We start from the raw sequence: 21419 nt of genomic DNA on the forward strand, positions 1-21419 counted from the left end.
CAAATGGTTCAGAGTAAAGTCCTGCCAGCGGAGAAGTCAGTTCAGATGTTCAAGTGTGTGTGTGTGTGTGTGTGTGTGTGTGTGTGTGTGTGTGTGTGTGTGTGTGTGTGTGTGTGTGTGTGTGTGTGTGTGTGTCTGTCTGAAGGCGGGTCCTCAGAGCTCCATCAGGTCCGGGACTGCGAGTCTCTCCTGATCTCCATCATCTCAGCATCTCTGCTCCCCGGGAACACAACTCTCCCAGACTTCCCTCTGGCGGAGCCGCAGCGCGAGCCTGCACTATCCACAGGTGAGAGGGGCCCAACAGTCCTCCACAGACCGGGACAAACCGGGACAGAGCGGGACTATAAAGGCCGGGACCGAGCGGGACTATAAAGGCCGGGACCGAGCGGGACTATAAAGGCCGGGACAGAGCGGGACCGAGCGGGACTATAGTAGGCTAGGCTAGTCAGGAGCGTGCGGAGAGGCGCGTGTCGGCAGCGCTCTTCCCTGCTGCGGATTCCACCATGCTGAGAGACATTCAGACAGAAGAGAGAGAGAGGACCGAACTCAGGAGTGGTGAGTCTCTCTCTGCAGACACACACACACACACACACACACACACACACACACACACACACACACACACACACACACACACACACACACACACTGAAACACAGACGGACTGATGATTTCTAAACGTCTTATTTTATTCTGCCTTCCCTTAGGCCTATGGTATTATATATATATATATAGGTTATATAATTATTAGGCTATTATTAATATGATTGTATTAATAGCCTAAAAGTGCCTTTGAGGAGAGAGGTGTTATTTGTTCCAGATGTAATGAAATATAATGAAGTATAATTTGATCTGGATCCAAACAGTGTTGTCATGTTTGGTGTCCATTGCCTCTTCTTCTTCTTTTTATTTTATACACCCAGTTGTTTTTTCAGCTGCATGACCCGTCATATCATGATCATTTATACTATATTTTAGTCTTTCATATGAAGGGTCAGAGGGGCATCTGGATGGAAGGCCACGGGCAAAAAATAAATGTTTAAGGTTGTGTGAAATTAAACTAAAATGTTTTATATTTTATAGAAAATTAACATTCTAAATCTAAAATAAAATTTCAAAATAAAAACACTGCTTTACAGTAATTGTATTAATTTGCAGAGATGATCCATATGCATCTTTTTGGGAGCATAAACATATTTAAAAGTTGTTCACCTTTGTGATGAAGAGTGGAAGATCACCGGCGGTGCCTTACATCCCCATACAACTCAGACCAAGTACTTTTAGCTGCACTAAATATACATTTCATTTCTGGTAGGATTTTACAGCACTTTCATAATAAGAGGAGAATAAGCACGAGCATGTCAAAAACTATGGCGGCCCAAAACAAAGGGAGGACCGAGCCTAACTTGGCCCGCGGGCCCCACATTGGGCGACCTTGAAACATCATCAGAGGAGCTTGTGAAGTGTAAATGATGATATATAAATATAAGCGCGGATATTGCTGCAGCCAGATATACTGTGGTGTTATCTTCTAATAAAAGAGTGAGAACAAACAAAGTGAGCACAGAGCATGCTGGGTAAATGTTGCCTTTATTTATTCATATCACACAACACTGAGACATTTCCTTCAATGAGACATGACTCATGAGTTTCGTTCAAACTATATTCAAAATCAAACAATGCTCTCAGATCATACACACAGCCAGTCAATGACTACACACTACAGAGCATTCATTATTATATTACCTCAAAAAATCAAGAACACAGTGTTCAGGGCATGTACTTACAGAAAGAAAAGTGTATCACAACGTGTACAGTGAATATCTTGTACACTGCAGGTAGAGCAAGTACTCCAATACTGAATGTCTGTATATTAGGTATATTAAGGTATTATACAGTAGTCCAACTGCAAAAGGCCAAAGAACAAAGAAAACTAAATGAAAAGCACATGACAGTCCACTAACAAACTAACACTGCTCCTGTGCCCCCCCATGCACTCTGACCACTCAGCATTTGGGTCAGAGAATGGGCTTTAGTGTTTTAGTAACTGTAACTGAACCAGGACTCAGGTGAATCTGTGACCCTGCTCTGTGTCTGTCAGGCGGGGCCTGCGTGTGTGAGGGCTGCACGCAGATCATCTCAGACCGCTTCCTGATGCGGGTCAGCGGCGCGTCCTGGCACGAGGGGTGTCTGCAGTGCGCCGCGTGCCAGCGGCCGCTCACCGTCACCTGCTTCATCAGAGACAGCACCGTGTACTGCCGGGCCCACTACCAGCAGTAAGCTCTCTCCACTACTAGTACTAAACTACATTTATATATGAATTATTTGTGTGCTCAGGGCTGGGGCGGGGGTAAGAGAACTACCAGAACCTAACTGGCTGTGTCTGAGCCACAGGCTTGCAGTGTTTGTTAAACCAACAGCGGGCCTGCAGGCCTTGTGTGTGAAACTATTTGAGTGTCGATCACTTTAAGTCCAGCAGCTGAAACAAGGAACAGAACATCACGCTGAAATGATGGAAATTATTCAATATGACACTAAATATACATTAGAGTTGGCATTATGTATTGTATTCTGTTGTAATAATTCCCAGATCTGATGAATGACTGCAGGATTCCTGTGTTGTTCTTAATATAAATATCTATAATATCAGACATCTATAATTACAGTTTTTTCCAACTGCTAAAACACAATTTTGCAAACTAGGCTGGTTTTATCAAAATACTTAACACAATTCACAAAACCACACACCCAAACTGCAAAATACCTCATATATATCCTGCAAAATGAAGCACTGCAACCAAAACTACATATAGTATTATCAAAATCAAACTTTTGCACCACCTGGTGCACACTTCATTCATGTTACCAGATTTTTGTCTAACCAACTACACACTGTTGGGATAATGAAATAATGAAAAGCACTCTCATATTTTATTGTGCTTTGTCATCATACTATAATAGTTCAAATTGTAGAAAATTCTTCAGATTGTTCACATGCACAGAAATATTTGCAGATACACACACATGCTGTTGAAACATTTTTATTTTTCACCAAACAAGTCAGTGCAACATATGCACAGCAGATATATTTACATTGGACTGAACAAAAATATGCTCACAAAAAACAGTAAACTGAAAAAGAAAATTGCAGAAAAAATGTGCAGAAAAAATATCTAGAAAAAAAGAGACATCATAGTGCTTACTTCCTGATTGAAGTGGTAACCATTAACCATTGAGGTGATTGGCCAGGTGGCACATGTATTGGCCACTTAGCTCATGTAGTGTCATTTTGAATGGCAGTGTTTTGAAATGGCAAACATGTGACTTTATGTCAGATTGTTGGGTCTTATGCAGAGAACCGTGTTCAGTGAATTTAAAAAGTGCCACTGAATTGCAAAATGTGTGTAAAGCAGAAAATGTGTTTAGACTTTTGGAGACTTGAGAAGAGGTTTTGCTCTCTGTGTGTCAGTTTAAATAATTGTGCTATGCATGTCATTTTAGTGTGTTAGCAATTGGAAAAAAATGTAAAATATCTGTAAGTATCATACCATTGTAATTGATAGTGCTGTCCATGCTGTCAGAATGAGGCAGTGTGCAGTGTGTGTGCAGTGTGTGCATTGTGTGTGCAGTGTGTGTGCATTGTGTGCAGTGTGTGTGCAGTATGTGCATTGTATGCATTGTGTGCAGTGTGTTTGCAGTGTGTGTGCAGTGTGTGCATTGTATGCATTGTGTGCAGTGTGTTTGCAGTGTGTGTGTGTGTGCATTGTGTGCAGTGTGTGTGTAGTGTGTGCAGCGTGTGTGCAGTGTGTGTGCAGTGTGTGTGCATTGCGTGTGCAGTGTGTGTGCATTGTGTGCAGTGTGTGTGCAGTGTGTGCAGTGTGTGCAGCGTGTGTGCAGTGTGTGTGTGCAGTGTGTGTGCATTGTGTGCAGTGTGTGTGCAGTGTGTGCAGCGTGTGTGCAGTGTGTGTGCAGTGTGTGTGCATTGTGTGCAGTGTGTGTGCAGTGTGTGCAGTGTGTGCAGTGTGTGTGTAATGTTAAATCTTATGAATTCAGATCATGTCCTGTAGCTACCATCCAGACAGTAGAGCATCAAAATCAGTTGAATGATAACTTTATGAGGTCTACTTAACATATCCCTCTAGCCCTCGGACCTGATGAAATATTAACCTAAGTCTGTCACATCATATGGATACAACTATAAAGATATAATCTGCCTGTCCCCGTCATTAGCACAACGCTTAGCGATGGTTAGCTTGTTACCTGTGACGATATATGCTAAATGTAACGTCTCTATCACATTATCCAGTGACTGACCTATCTGGGTGCGTTTAGAGATGCCTGATGAAGTTCCATGTTGTTGATCCAGCATCATTTACCTTGGTGCCACACACTGTGCATGTAGCTGTTAGCTTACTGCCACTGTTTACAAAACTAATGACAAAAGGCACAACTCCGGGAGGACTTGGTGTCGCCATCGGCAATGTATTTGTTGATATGTGAGTGTGCGGACATAAGGCATAACGCATGTGTTACGTTGCACATTATGGCAAAGGGCAGGGGACAGCTCGTCATACGTTTCCCCAACTTACGTGCCAATAAAAGAAAATAGAAATACATGAATAGATTTAGATTTAAAAAAGCAATAATTGCATGAAAACAGGTTGTTGACGAGTCTCGAAGATCGAGTCTGAAGTCTTTTGGGTCGCAAGTCAAGTCTGAAGTCAGCTGTTTGTGCAGACTCGAGTCCCCACAGTGTGTGTGCAGTGTGTGTGTGCAGTGTGTGTGAAGCGTGTTTGCAGTGTGTGTGCAGTGTGTGTGTGTGTGTGTGTGTACAGTGTGTGTGCAGCTTGTGTTTGCAGGTGTGCAGCATGTGTGTGTGTGTGTGTGCAGTGTGTTTGCAGTGTGTGTGAAGCGTGTTTGCAGTGTGTGTACAGTGTGTGCAGTGTGTGTGCAGTGTGTGTGCAGTGTGTGCAGTGTGTGTGCAGTGTGTGTGCAGTTTTTTTTTTTTTGTGCGGCATGTGTGTTGTGTGCAGCATGTGTTGTATATGTGTATTGTGTGTGCAGTGTTGTCAGTGTGTGTGAAGCGTGTGTGTGTGCAGTGTGTGTGCATTTGTGTAGTGTGTGTTGTGTGCGTGTATAGTATGTGTGAACCGTGTTTGCAGTGTGTGTACAGTGTGTGTGCAGCTTGTGGTTGCAGTGTGTGTGTGCAGCATTGTGTGTGTGTGTGTGTGTGTGTGTGTTTTCAGTGTGTGTGAAGCGTGTTTGCAGTTGTATAATTGTTTCAGTGTGTGCGGTGTGTGCATTGTGTGCAGTTTGTTTTAGCAGTGTGTGTGTGTGTGTGTGTGTGTGTGTGTGTGTGCAGTATGTGCAGTGTGTGTATATCTAACACAAGATGACTGCCAGGCCTCCAGAGACTGTAATGCACCTTAGAACCCAATCATCAGAAATGAATAACCTAACAATCATTCAAACAGTTAACAATAAGAGAAATCAGAGCAGCGGAATTATTCCGGTTATGAGAATGAAAGACTCTTTAAAAGTCAGATTTCTGTCAGAAAGGCACAGAGGCAGAGTGATAAAGCAGTGTGATGTGCTTGATGTGTCTGATACCCTGCAGCTGGGTGGTCCTGCCTCTTGTATTGAGCGTGTCTCCAGACAGCGTGCTGACAGCGGGCTGTCTGACTGTCCCTGAATGTCTCGGAGCCGCTGCATGGCTGCCCTTTGTGTCTGACACACTCACATCTGAAACAGGGAAGGTCAGAGATCCTTACACCTTCTCCTTGTTTCTTCATCTTTCAGTTAGTTCCTTTTTCTTTATAATACCATCTGAAAACATTTCATCGTTACATTTAGATGATTGATTCCAATAAAAGCTGTACCAGGTTTATTATTAAACCCTGAACCTGCACATGACTTAAAACCCCAAAAAATGCCAAAATAAAAGTGAGATCAAATATAATTACTGAGATTGAATAAAATAGAATTTAACAATCAAATTAGACAAAAAAAAAGAATAAAAAAAGATGTATATTTTATGTTATTACTGGAGTTGTTGGGTCTTGTGTTGGGTCTTTGTAAATTATAGAGTGTGGTCTAGACCTACTCTATCTGTAAAGTTTCCTGAGATAACTATTGTTATGATTTGATACTATAAATAAAATTGAATTGAATGTTGAGAGTGCAGAAAGCAACATGCTGAATTCAGCTTGGTATCAAAATAAAACCAAGATTTCTGCAGGCAGTGATGGAAAATATTATTTATTATATTTATTATAATTTATTATATACAAACAAAACCCCGGCATAAGAAAAACAAGATGTACACTAAGGAATCCTGGTGGTTTGATGAGTTCAAACAATGTAACAGTCTCCATTTGTTGAAGACATGGCTCTAACTGAGCATCGTGTGTGTGTGTGTGTGTGTGTGTGTGTTCAGGGTTCTTTTCTGAGCATCAGGAGGGCTTTATTAATCAAACATTTAGTGATGAATTAGAGTGATAACAGTGGCAAACTGGATATTTTACAATTACCGGAAAAAATATGTAAATAATATTTATATAAAAAAAGGGTTAACCAACAAAGTGCTTAAACGCTAGCTTGAATTTGGAAATGTTGCATTATCTTACACATATTGTGTAGCTTAGAAATATTGGACATGCTCTGTTTGGATAGTGGTTACTAAATGTTCCTATCTGTCCATTCTCATTCAAATCCTTTGATTTGACCCGTTTGTACATTTAAAAAAGAAATAAAAAGATTGCATAATTTGATTAAAACTAAATAAAGTATTATTTATATATATATATATATATATATATATATATATATTTATTTATATATATTTATTTATATAATATATATATATATATATATATATATATATATATATATATAAATAAATATATATAAATATATATATATATATATATATATATATATATATATATATAAATATATATATATATGTATATATATATAGATATATATATATATATATATATATATATATAGATATATATATATATTTTATATATATATATATATATATATATATATATATATATATATATATATATATATATATTATGTTCTGTGGCTTGTATTATTTATATGGATATATGGATGTATTATGGCTATAACGTATATAAATATATACAATGGAAGAAGATACAAATATTTGAGCATATACAGCTGTAATTTATAAGTCAGTAAGTTAATTCAACTGTGAGTGATGGAATCTAAAACAAAAATCCAGAAAAATCACATTGTATGATTTTTAAGTAATTAATTTGCATTTTATTGCATGACATAAGTATTTGATACATTAGAAAAGCAGAACTTAATATTTGGTACAGAAACCTTTTTTTGCAATTACAGAGATCATACGTTTCGTGTAGTTCTTGACCAGGTTTGCACACACTGCAGCAGGGATTTTGGCCCCCTCCTCCATACAGACCTTCTCCAGATCCTTCAGGTTTCGGGGCTGTCGCTGGGCAATACGGACTTTCAGCTCCCTCCAAAGATTTTCTATTGGGTTCAGGTCTGGAGACTGGCTAGGCCACTCCAGGACCTTGAGATGCTTCTTACGGAGCCACTCCTTAGTTGCCCTGGCTGTGTGTTTCGGGTCGTTGTCATGCTGGAAGACCTAGCCACGACCCATCTTCAATGCTCTTACTGAGGGAAGGAGGTTGTTGGCAACGATCTCGCGATACATGGCCCCATCCATCCTCCCCTCAACACGGTGCAGTTGTCCTGTCCCCTTTGCAGAAAAGCATCCCCAAAGAATGATTTCCACCATTTCCACCTCCATGCTTCACGGTTGGGATGGTGTTCTTGGGGTTGTACTCATCCTTCTTCTTCCTCCAAACACGGCGAGTGGAGTTTAGACCAAAAATCTCTATTTTTGTCTCATCAGACCACATGACCTTCTCCCATTCCTCCTCCGGATCATCCAGATGGTCATTGGCAAACTTCAGACGGGCCTGGACCTGCGCTGGCTTGAGCAGGGGGACCTTGCGTGCGCTGCAGGATTTTAATCCATGACAGCGTAGTGTGTTACTAATGGTTTTCTTTGAGACTGTGGTCCCAGCTCTCTTCAGGTCATTGACCAGGTCCTGCCCTGTAGTTCTGGGCTGATCCCTCACCTTCCTCATGATCATTGATGCCCCAAAAGGTGAGATCTTGCATGTTGCCCCAGACCGAGGGAGATTGACCGTCATCTTGAACTTCTTCCATTTTCTAATAATTGCGCCAACTGCTTGCCTATTGTCCTGTAGCCCATCCCAGCCTTGTGCAGGTCTACAATTATATCCCTGATGTCCTTACACAGCTCTCTGGTCTTGGCCATTGTGGAGAGGTTGGAGTCTGTTTGATTGAGTGTGTGGACAGGTGTCTTTTATACAGGTAACGAGTTCAAACAGGTGCAGTTAATACAGGTAATGAGTGGAGAACAGGAGGGCTTCTTAAAGAAAAACTAACAGGTCTGTGAGAGCCGGAATTCTTACTGGTTGGTAGGTGATCAAATACTTATGTTATGCAATAAAATGCAAATTTATTATTTAAAAATCATACAATGTGATTTTCTGGATTTTTGTTTTAAATTCTGTCTCTCACAGATTACAGACCTCTACATGCTTTGTAAGTAGGAAAACCTGCAAAATCAGCAGTGTATCAAATACATGTTCTCCCCACTGTACATCAGAGGTGGGTAGAGTAGCCAAAAATTGTACTCAAGTAAAAGTACTGTTACTTCAGAATAATATGACTCAAGTAAAAGTAAAAAGTAGTCATCCAAATAAGTACTTGAGTAAGAGTAAAAAAGTACTTGGTGAAAAAACTACTCAAGTACTGAGTAACTGTTGAGTAACTTCTGATTTATTTTTTTAACACAAGCATTCAATCAGACAGACAAAAATACAAAATAATCATCTTTAGGCAAATTATAGTTCATCCAATCAATTAAATAAATTAAAATTAATTAATTACAAAATAGCTTAAATTAAAATAATCCAGGTAAATTCAAGTACTTAAAAAATAAAATCAATAAAATAATAATACATAAAAAATAAATAAGCACAAGTAACACAAATTTCCAAACCTTTATACTGTTTTTACCAGGCTCTGCAGGCAGAACTAGAACAAGGTAATGGAGCTGCTGTTTGGCACTTTTACTAAGGTAACCATGCTTTCATTATGAGGCCAGAGGCCTGGACTACGAAGCAAGATTTGGGGTTAACGAGGTAACTTCAGGTTCACCAGAGTTTATTGGGTATATTTATATTACATATCGGCTATTTCTCGGCTTCTTGAGCCGTGTGTAATGTGCACAGAGGTTTGAATTATGTTTTTATATTTTTTATTTGCTCTCACGATCGCTTCCACTGCCAGGGTTGCAACTGAAATAATAGGCTAAAGCAACGGCAGTTTATGGAAAGTACAAGTGTAATAATGGTCAGATATTGTGCCTGACTGACGGGGATATTGATAAGTGATGTAACCTACGCATCTACAGCGTCAGCTATTTTTTTTTTGCCAGCTGTCCACCTGTTTTAGGAAGCAGAAACTGTATTGCGTTTTGCCTGTAAAACCGTGTCTGTGTTCTTCATATTTATGTAGAATTATAGTTTGCTGTTCTTCTGTAAAATAAGTGGCTATTGGTCATGTTGTGAAGACATTGCCTCTTTTATGTGAGCACGCGCCGCTAGATTGGGAAACCCTGATGGTTGATTGAACTAGTTGTTAACCACCGTCGTGACACAGCTTGCAGGACCGCGGTTGTTAGGTTAGGTGAAGCCGGGTAATAAATAATAAATCCAGGACATGTTGATCTGGCCTCTGCCGACGGTTGATTCTGACATTGTCATTTTTGTTTTGCTGCGACTGTAAAGCTAACCCGTCCCGCCGCTGAGATTGAGTATGGTCACATGACCAGACTGCACAACTACGTTTGATTGGTGAAACACAGTCACGTGGTAGAGCCTTTAGCGGAAGTCTCTCTCTCTCTGTCAAAATAAAACATTAAAATGAGGCATACGCGGGGGGATTATATACTGTCTATAGATAATACAATGACGCGTAGAATACCAAAGAGGTAAAAAGAAAAGTAACGAGCTCGTTGTAGCCTAATGTAGCGGAGTAAGAGTACAGTTTCTTCTTCACAAATCTACTCAAGTAAAAGTAAAAAGTATAGTGATTTAAAACTACTCCTAGAAGTATAATTTTTTCAAACACTTACTCAAGTAAATATAACGGAGTAAATGTAACGGAGTAAATGTAACCCGTTACTACCCACCTCTGCTGTACATACAGTACAGGCCAAAAGTTTGGACACACCTTCTCATTCAATGTGTTTCATTTATTTTCATGACTATTTACATTGTAGATTCTCACTGAAGGCATCAAAACTATGAATGAACACATATGGAAGTATGTACTTAACAAAAAAGTGTGAAATAACTGAAAACATGTCTTATATTTTAAATTCCTCAAAGTAGCCACCCTTTGCTTTTTTTGATAACTCTGCAAACCCTTGGTGTTCTCTCAATGAGCTTCAATAGGTAGTCACCTGAAATGGTTTTACCTTCACAGGTGTGCTTTGTCAGGGTTAATTAGTGGAAGTTTTTCCCTTATTAATAAAAAAAGCAAAGAGTGACTACTTTGAGGAATTTAAAATATAAGACATGTTTTCAGTTATTTCACACTTTTTTGTTAAGTACATAATTCCATATGTGTTCATTCATAGTTTTGATGCCCTCAGTGAGAATCTACAATGTAAATAGTCATGTCAGTCATGTTTTTACATTTGATTGAAATTTGCCATATATTGTCTCTTCTACATACTGTGTGTGTGTGTGTGTGTGTGTGTGTGTGGGGGTATGTGTATGTGTGTGTGTGTGTGTGTGTGTGTGTGTGATACTGATGTGTTTGGATTATCAGCCTGTAGGCTGAATGATGCTAACCATAGATGCTAACCCATGTGCTAACAGTCTTCATGCCTCCTCCTCCCCCTCCCCAACAGTCTTTGACTCTGTTCAGAGCTTTTGTCTTTGTTCCCTTTGTTTCGCTCCCTTTTGAACACGAAGGTACAGTATGTGTGATATGTGATTGTAAAACTGAGCAGCTTTATTTGACTAGAAAGCAGAGGAGCTACAGTGCCTTCAGGTGAGGATCCCAGAGTACAGCAGCAGGCCGTCCAGGAGTCTAGATACACTGTTCCCCCTGGGGGGGGGAGAAGCAGCAGGAGCTCCTTAAAGCCCTGTTCTGTTTGGATAGCACAGCTGATCAACAGCCCAGCTCAGCATAGAAAAACAAGCCCCGGTGAAAACTCTGCAGATTGGGTTTCAGCGCCTCTCCACACTCTCGCCCTGGCAGCCAGCCCCAACCTCATCTAACTAGTGATTTATGCCCCTTGGTCCTCTGACCCCCCTTCCGACTTCAAACAGAGCAACATGAAACAGGGAGCTATTAATGCTACTGTCTGAGGAAACACAATCATCACCATTTCTACTCAAATAATGCATGACTAAAATACAGACTTGGGCAAATGAAAAGCCCTGTAGGACAACATGACATATCCTGGGTGTAAAGATTTGTTTAATTTTTTTTTTATTTAACCTTTATTCAACCAGGTAGGCTGATTAAGAACACATTCTCAATTTCAACGCAGCCTTGCCAAGACAAAGCATAAACTTCTGCAGAAATTTTCATAGATTTTAAAACAAAATTAAAATTAAACTCAGAATGTTACCACGTCTCCACCCCAAGCAGAAAAACAATCCTCTAAATTCCGTAGATTTTCATTGTGGATCACCGCTAAAAACTGTAACAAAGGTTACTGTAAAAAGGTTCCATTTGGGTCTGCTCATATGTTGACCAGTACAGAAAATGAATTCATTTCAAAAGTAGAACATAAAGCAACTTGTAAAATGACTATGACACAAATGAAAAATAGAAGATAAATAATGTTAGTCATAATGAGATAAAAGTGAGAAAAGAATCATCTTTAGCTTTTTTCTAACTTCAAATGCTGGCTCACAGAATTTCCTTGCTACTGCATCAGAAACACTCTTCCTTCACATCATCAGCTTCCTGGTGTTTTATCACGAGGTTAGGTGGTAATCGTTTAGGAAGTCATCTGTGTTCCTGCACTGACCTCAGAACAGCTTGGCATTCCTCTACCACACTGGGACACACTCTAAAAGTTCAGAGAGCCACAAATCATGGCCAGGGGCCGTGGGCAGCCTCTGAGAGGACATGATCAATCTGCATGGGAACGTTTACGCCACGCCATCAATCATGGTGTAACACCACAGCAGAGCTGTTGGAACTCAGCGCAGGTCCAGCCACAGTAAAAAGAGCTGGAACTTTCTTTTCTTTTCTTCTCTGAGGTTTAGAGAGCAGTGGCTTGTGGTCAGTGGGGGCATTGTGCAATACTCAAATATAATGACTGAAAACTGTACACCCTTTAAAAAGTGAGCAGCGTGTCCATTAAAACTCTGTTTTCCAGTTCACATGTGGGTGTGGGGGGTGGATGGGTGTGAGCACGTCTGACTTCTGCTGTCATAGACTGCACTTCACTTTTTCATTACCTAAAAGACACTGGGAGCCGGTGCTAGTTAGCTAAAACCGGTGTAATATGCTCGGTTTTCCTTATTTTAGTTAAAAGCCTGTCCATTGCCAGTCAATTGATTGTTTTGGCCAGTGAAGAGCGCATTACAGTAATCCAATAAATGCATGGACATGTTTTTCAGCATATTGTTGGGATAGAAACAACTGTAATTTTGCAGTATTTCTTAAGTGAAAGAAAGCTGCTTTGCTTACCTTCTTTATGTGGGATTTAAAATTCAAGTCTGAGTCAAAAATAATACCCAGAGTTGTGACTTCTGATTTAAAGATGCAGTAGGTAAGACTTATAAAACTAACTTTCTGTCATATTTGCTGAAACTGACCCTATGTTCCAGTAGAACTACATGAAGCAGGTCATTTAAAAAATAAATCCAGCTCCTCTGGCACCACCTACAGCCTGTAGTGTGATTTGCAAAAATCCACTGCTCCCTGTTCAGATGCACCAATCAGGGCCAGGGGGTGTCTAACTGTGTGCCAATCACTTCTCATGCACACATTAATTCTCCCTTGTGGCGGGAGGGGCTTAAGAGACAGTTTTGGGCTTTAGCAGAAAGGGACTGAGAAGTTGTCGATGTTCAATGTTTTTGTTCAAAGTCCTGGATCTTCACAATCCTACCTACAGCATTTTTAACCTGTGAGGCCAAACTGTCAAGTTCGGCGAGAACTAGCTCTCTTTTTCTTGTGGACCAACTGATAATATTTCTGTTTACTCAACATTTAATTTCAGAAAGTTGTTCTGCTTCCACTTGTTTACTGCAGCCAAACCAGTTGTTAAATAGCAAAGGGTTTGGTAATCACTTGGGTCCAATTAATATAGCTGTGTATCATGAGCATGACTGTGGAACGTTAGCTGGTGTTCACCTAAAGGAAGCGTGTACAATGAGAAAAGCAGAGGACCAAGGAAGCTTCCCTGAGCAACTCCAAAAGGTTACTCATATTTCTGTGATACATGATCTCACATAGTGAAAGTCAAAAGAATATCTACAGATATGCAAGAGCGGAACCAGTTTCGAACACTCCCAGAGAGGCCGACCCACTTCTCATGGCGCTCAATTAAAATATGATGGTCAATTTTATCAAAGACAGCAGTTATATCTAACAGAACTAGAACTGAGACTTTGTTGGCATCGGTGCTAGTCCTGAGATCACTGACAGCTTTGGCGAGGGCTGTCTCCGTGCTGTGATTGGACCTGAACCCGGACTAAAACTTTTCTAAAATATTATTTTTGTTCAGAAAATAATTAATTTGGTTAAAAACCACCCTTTCCAGGACTTTACTTAAAAACGGGAGATTTGATTTAGGCCTATAGTTATTTAACCTGTCCTGTTGTTCTTGGGTCAAATTTGACCCATTTTCAAAAAGTTTCTATATCAGAAATTTGGGTTTCTTTCAACCAAATTGCCAAAAAAACAATGTGGATGGTTCCATACAACACTCTTCACAAGTAAAATAAATGATCAGTTCACTACTTTCATTGAATTTAGGTGGTTTATTCAATTGTATAGCATTTGAAAAAAAAAATGATAAAAAAAAGAAAAAGTGCAGAACAAAAAAACTAAAAAAGTGACTAAAACGTCGGGAAAAGCTTCAAAAACGTAAAAATAAGTGACAAAAACATAGGGAAAGCGACAAAAGAATCTACATTTTTACCCAGAAAAACTAAAAGTTGCATGGTCGACGGAAAGACAACACAAGGGTTAAAACATCAGTATCTAAATTGGTTTTCCTTAACAGAGGTTTTATAGCTGCAATGTGTAACAATTCTGGAAAACATCCAGTTTCAAGAGAGATGTTAACGATCCTTCCAACAGAGTGATGTATCAACACATTCTCACTCCAGTTGCATAAAATACGCACACTTGGTCAGGTGCCTTTGGCGTTGTTACTGACGCTAAAAGTCTCCTTTAGCGTCGATCTAAACGCGCTTTATCTAAACGAACTCGGTCGGGACTATTGGCGTCACTTTTGACGCGGTTAGGTTTAGGAAAAGATGGTGGGTGGGCTTATAAAAAGGTACATTTCTGTGACGTGGAAAAGAAGAATGGGACAGTTAGGTTTAGGAAAAGAAGAACGGGACAGTTGGGTTTAGGAAAAGATGGTGGGTGGGGTTATAAAATGAACGTTTCAGTGACACGCAGGACATGAACCCCAGTGTCCAGGGTGAAAGTCCTGTGTTGTTTGACCCATCCATTGGTCAAACAACACAGGACTTTCAAACCAATCTACTCGGAATTTTGGGGTTTCATACTACTCTCTACCGTTGGCTCCCTTAATACTACGTGGCATTCTCACTTTCATTCACTAGCTTAAGTAGCTCCTGGTCAGAAATAGTGGTGAATATGGAGATGTTTGCCGGATTTTTGTTAGGTAGACTAGTGTTGTTATCATACACCCAGTTCATAATACTACAAACCAAAGCTTTCATCAGTGGGCTCCACCACCACTGTGTGACCTCATCTATCTGACATAGACAGTGACTCAGACATTTATTTACATGAAAATCTTCCAGGTAATTGCTTTAACATTAATACAAATATTTCTTTTAGATCTATTAAAGGTCATGACCTGGCTCACAAGCCATAACCAAAGACAGGAGAGACACAGTTTTCAACTAAAAGGTTTAACATTTATTTACTGAACATCAAAATCCTGCAGTATTGGAATGTAAATAAGTACTTCTACTCCAGTACTGTACTTAAGTACACATGTTGAGGTACTTGTACTTTACTTGAGTCTTTTCCTTTCATGCCACTTTCTGCTGCTACTTTCAGAGAGAAATATTGGACTCTTTACTCCACTACATTCATCTGTTCCAGCTTTAATTACTAGTTACTTTAGTTACTCCACTACATTTATCTGTTCCAGCTTTAGTTACTAGTTACTTTAGTTACTCCACTACATTCATCTGTTCCAGCTTTAATTACTAGTTACTTTAGTTACTCCACTACATTTATCTGTTCCAGCTTTAGTTACTAGTTACTTTAGTTACTCCACTACATTCATCTGTTACAGCTTTAGTTACTAGTTACTTTAGTTACTAGTTACTTTAGTTACTCCACTACATTCATCTGTTACAGCTTTAGTTACTAGTTACTTTAGTTACTCCACTACATTCATCTGTTCCAGCTTTAGCTACTAGTTACTTTAGTTACTCCACTACATTTATCTGTTCCAGCTTTAGTTACTAGTTACTTTAGTTACTCCACTACATTCATCTGTTCCAGCTTTAGTTACTAGTTACTTTAGTTACTAGTTACTTTAGTTACTCCACTACATTCATCTGTTACAGCTTTAGTTACTAGTTACTTTAGTTACTCCACTACATTCATCTGTTACAGCTTTAGTTACTAGTTACTTTAGTTACTCCACTACATTCATCTGTTCCAGCTTTAGTTACTAGTTACTTTAGTTACTCCACTACATTCATCTGTTCCAGCTTTAGTTACTAGTTACTTTAGTTACTCCACTACATTTATCTGTTCCAGCTTTAATTACTAGTTACTTTAGTTACTCCACTACATTCATCTGTTCCAGCTTTAGTTACTAGTTACTTTACACATTCAGATTCCTGCACACAGAACACATGTAGTTTCTAAAATCTGATGTTTGATTCTAAAGTAAACTAGCCGACAATATAACGGCTACAAGTCACGCTGAGATGATGAGACCATTAAACACACAGCTGGTTGGATCCTTTACTCTTTACACAATGGGAGAATACTTTAACTACATTTACCTGATGATACTTACACACTTTAACTTCAGTAAAATCTTCAATGCAGGACTTTTACTGTAACAGAGTATTTTCACAGTTTTTACTTTTAGTGAAGTAGAAGATCTAAATACTTCTTCCATCCCTGACATCCTGATAAAGTTATGAGGAATGTTGGTCAGTGTTGCCAGTCTGTCAGCGGTGAGATGATGAGTGAGAGGTGTTGTAGTAACCAGGCTCAAGCCAACCCAACAGAAACATGGGGCTGGGAGAACGGAGAAACGCCGAGTGAGCAGGCTGACAGCCAGATCTTAAAGACTCCCGGGAGAGTGGCCAGGTGATCCCAGTTGCACTGATTGGCTCCGCCCACAAACCCACAGCAGGCCCTGCTATAGCACCCCTCCATGGAAACTGGCTACCCCATCACCATATCATAGGCTATACAATACAAAACCTCTTCAATTAGAAGGTGAGTATTAGAGGATTTAACCTTTTGCATATTGTGAGAGGCACAGTGCATTTTAGAAAATTTTATTTTTATGCATTTATTATAACTTTTTAATTGTTTATTCTATCTTTTCTTGTGTCATATTCACTTTATTTTGTATTGTTGTGTAGAAGACAAGCGTAGTAAGCTCATTGCATTGTGTAAGCTTTACTGTGCACATGACAATAAATATCACAATAAATCTTGAGTCTGAGTGCAACAGCGACTTGAGTGTCTGATGAAGCGCTCCAATGCCCCCTGACTTTGATCATGATAAGCATACCTCACCTGGGTTCTGCCTGAGTTCACAGAAGAATACGCATCTACCTCTGCATTCTCCCCAAAAACAGAACCGTGAGTGCGCAATTCCCCAAAGTTACGTCTGTGCCTAAAATGTATTTGTCTGCCAAAGTAGCAGCAGAATAGCTGTTTTTACCTTTTGGTCGCTAACGTACATGGCAATACTCTCAGGTAAAGAGTTTTTAAATTCCTTCATGAGTATCAGTCACACAGCTCCTCTAAACTCTCCACGTTTAACGCGGAATGCCAGCATGTAAAATGAGCGGTCAAATCACAGCAAATTCAAGGTGTGTTGCTTATCCCCCTTTGTCCACGTATGAAACGTTGACAATAAGCTTCAGGTAGCAACTTGTAAGACTTGAACGGCAAAAGATAATGATGCCCTCCGGCCACCGTCTCGCATTGCCAGACCTTTCTCCTTGCCCAATCTTGGTCACTAAGCGTCAGACTTGGCAAAATAGTCTCAGGAAGGAACTTGTTTTGGTAAAACGTGTACGTTCAAAAGTAGTTTTAGTCGTGCGAGAGAAAACTCCAATTGGACAGATAGTCTAGCTAGCTGTCTGGATTTACCCTGCAGAGATCTGAGGAGCAGTTAACCATAGTCCTCACAAATCCACCGGAGGTTAGAACGCCAACACAGAGACAGAGGAAGGGGACGGACATCCTGCGGAATTTCCGGCAGCACCGGAGCAATCCCGGAAGTGGAACGTCGTAGATACAGACTACTGTCACAGTAACAACAGAATGCTTTATTTTGGATTGATGAACATTCCTTAGTTTACTAACGCTGTGTTTGTGACATGACATAATAAGGGGAAATTTCCACCACAGGAACAATCTGAGATCATGCAGCTTTTTTTTACGATTGTGTGTACACCCCTGGCCTCTGGGTTCTTAGGCCTGAGTGAAAGCCAATAGCCAATAAATAGTGGCTGCAGACATACCACATTTTTACCACTCGTGGTTTTATCTGTGAAAATTCACTTTCCACCCCAACACCACCTCTGCACTTCCTCCGTGTCTGCGTATGGAGAGCTGCAGCTCTAAACGTGTCTCTGACATGCATGTGTTTATGCAGCAGATTGATAATGGGCCGGGGGATCAAAGCAGCAGAGCCACCAGGGGGTGGAGCTGGGGGGGGGGGCATGTCATGTTGGATTCATAGTGCATCCAGGGGTGGGACGGCATGTCTGAGGAGTTTGTTGAATTCATTATTTTTATTACCAGTAAGAAGCCAGAGAGAAAATAAGAACCAGATCCTCGCTGTCCCTCACAACAATAGTTCTTATGTGAGCGACAGAGAGACGGACAGTGATTAGTGTGTGTTTTATGTGTCCCCCACTATGTCATGTCTTTGCCCAAGACATGGCCAGACTACTTCCCACAACAACAAGTAGTCTGTTGTTTTTGTGCTCACAGCCCACTTCCACTCGTCACACATTGGCTGCTTTCAGGTACAATCCACCAATATATATACTGTACATATTTTTACCTTTATTTATTCTGGGGAGTTTCACTGATAGGAAGCCTCGTTTGCAGAATGCCCTGATCACGCTCACACAGGGCAGCATGGTGGCTCAGTGGTAGGCACTTCTCCCTCACAGCAAGTTGGCACTGCAGAGTTGGATCCCTGATCCGGGCAGAGTTGGATCCCCGGGCAGGGCAGAGTTGGATCCCTGGGCAGCGTAGAGTTGGGCCCCCGGTCCGGGCAGAGTTGGGTCCCTGGGCAGGGCAGAGTTGGGCCCCCGGTCCGGGCAGAGTTGGATCCCTGGGCAGGGCAGAGTTGGGCCCCCGGTCTGGGCAGAGTTGGGTCCCTGGTCTGGGCAGGGCCTTTTTGTGTTTGCGTGGCTTTCCTCTGCGTACTCCGGTTTGAAGACATGCATGCTAGGTAACTAGGACTACATTTGAAAATGTGTCTGTCTGGTCGCATTTACAGAAATGTTGATTAATTTACTAATAAAATACAAAATAAATATTACAGTTACCCATTCATACCGGGAAGCTGCCATATACAACCACAGTCTGACCTGCTGATCTCAGCGTGACTTGTAGCCGTTATATTGTCGGCTAGTTTACTTTAGAATCAAACATCAGATTTTATAAACTACATGTGTTCTGTGTGCAGAAATCTTAATGTGTAAAGTAACTAGTAACTAAAGCTGTAACAGATGAATGTAGTGGAGTAACTAAAGTAACTAGTAACTAAAGCTGTAACAGATGAATGTAGTGGAGTAACTAAAGTAACTAGTAACTAAAGCTGTAACAGATGAATGTAGTGGAGTAACTAAAGTAACTAGTAACTAAAGCTGTAACAGATAAATGTAATGGAGTAAAAAGTCCAATATTTCTCTCTGAAATGTAGCGGAGTAGAAGTAGAAAGTGGCATGAAAAGAAAAGACTCAAGTAAAGTACAAGTACCTCAACATTTGGACTGAAGTACAGTACTGGAGTAAATGTACTTAGTTACATTCCAACACTGATTGCAGCAGACCTTGCCATGTTCCCTTCTGTTCTGGCCGAGCCTGTGTGTTTTTGTTTTGGCCCTCTGTGTTGCCCCCCCGCCGCTGATCCCATTCAGATAAATGAGGAGGCTGCAGTATTTCATGCAGCTGTCTGTCTGTGTTTGGCCGATGAGGAGAGTCATCTTCTGCTGGCCCTTTTCTTTTTTACTATTTCTTATTTGATTTTGGACTATGTAAAGTGATGAAATATGCTACTTTACTTCATTCTTCCACTTTAGCTTACTTTTCATACTTGATCAAAACATGATAATAACATACCTGCAAACTCAGAAGAGCTGAAAAAGATGACACATCACGTTTTTATGTTGTCTCAGACTTGGACCATTGAATTCGCCAAATATTCTATTTGGTCTCGACCGAGTCCAGCGCTATATGCTTTTGTTCTAAAGTATCTTCCTCCTTCAAGACCAAACCACTGATGAAGCTCACTTGTTCAGATAACAGGTATCATCAGGTATCAATCAGTTTCCTTTTGGCCACAGACACAACGTCAGAGAGCACTTTGTACTCTGGATGGTAATAGCTATCATCAATGTCACATAATTAAAAAACACAACATGTTTAGCTTTGAAAACTTCAGAAACTTTGCTGATGCCTGTCTTGTCTTTAAGGTACTCCATGGGCTTGCTCCACCACCACTGTGCCAGTTTATAAAACAGAAAGATAAGGTCAATAGAGTAACCAGAGCAACCACCAGAGGGGACTGCATAGTTCAATTTAGAAAAAGTAGGATTGGAAGCACAGCCTTTTCTGTCAGAGCCACAATTTTTTGGAATAGTCTGCCCAATGAATTAAGGGAGTGTAATAGTCTCTCTCTTTTAAAAAACATCTTAAATCTTGGATTAGGGACAATTACAATTGTAATCATACACCAAATTAACTTAAGCCCATGAACATACTTTGTTTTAATTTTAATTTTATTTTTTCTTTATTTATACTGTATTTTATACTGTAATTAAGTTGAGGATAAGATGAGGTGAGCAACATATTGTCTGTTTGAGGGTATATTCATATTGTTTTAAAATGTCTTGTTAATAATCCCTCATGCAGTGAGTACAGGAGGTCACAGCTGAACCAAGTTGCTCTCTAAACTGTGATGGATGTAGACTGACAGTTTGGGTATGGTTCTCCTTCATTTTCTCGTCCCAAAAAGTTTGACTAACCTGGAGGTTTGTTTCCAACCTGTCTGATCGTGTTTCTTGCCCTGTCAGAAAATGATCATATTACTGCTGGTATGACTGAGCCCTTTTTTTTTTTGCTTTCTTTGAACATTATCTCAGAGCCCAGCAGCTCTCTGCTCTGACAGAAAATGTCTGCAAGACTGTGGTTGGCTGTGTCTCTCTCCCCTCCCTCTGTTTAATATTTGTATCGGCGAGCTGGCATCTCCTGGGAATCTGGCTGGCATTTAGCAGGCTGAGACCACTCAACACCCCAAGGGCTCATCCAAAAGCTGCCTGCTCCAAGCTGTCCACATTATTAGCTCGGTGCTCTCAGAGGAGACCTCCACCATTCACACACACTGCTTGGTTCTGTCTCTCTGTTGTTCCCTCTCCTGCTCTCTGCTCCCCTTCCTCCTGTGGTCCGTCCCTGGGGAAAGAGGAAGAAGGTGTGTGTGTTGTCGGAGAGCATCTCCACCACCAGTGTAACAGTAATTACTTCATTGATATTCCTCGCCTAATTACACTGCTGTGGATCCTTTGCATAAATTGTCCCCTTTTTTTGTTAATAATGAGGACAAACAGACGTCTGCGTTGGTGTGGTTTGACTGCAGCA

At 40.4% G+C, this 21419-nt stretch overlaps 1 protein-coding gene across 1 annotated transcript in view; it reads left to right on the top strand.

Annotated features, from left to right (window-relative positions):
* Positions 1–202: 202 nt before the first annotated feature.
* Positions 203–21419, top strand: part of LOC120546092 (LIM/homeobox protein LMX-1.2-like) — a 78233-nt gene continuing 57016 nt past the window's right edge. The window contains exons 1-2 of the mRNA XM_039780867.1: positions 203–555; positions 2102–2276. Coding sequence (XP_039636801.1) covers positions 504–555; positions 2102–2276 — 227 coding nt within the window. The 5' untranslated portion in view covers positions 203–503. The remainder of the gene's footprint in view (positions 556–2101; positions 2277–21419) is intronic.

This window comes from Perca fluviatilis, chromosome 17, assembly GCF_010015445.1.
Source record: "Perca fluviatilis chromosome 17, GENO_Pfluv_1.0, whole genome shotgun sequence".
NCBI classification, from domain to species: Eukaryota; Metazoa; Chordata; class Actinopteri; order Perciformes; family Percidae; genus Perca; species Perca fluviatilis.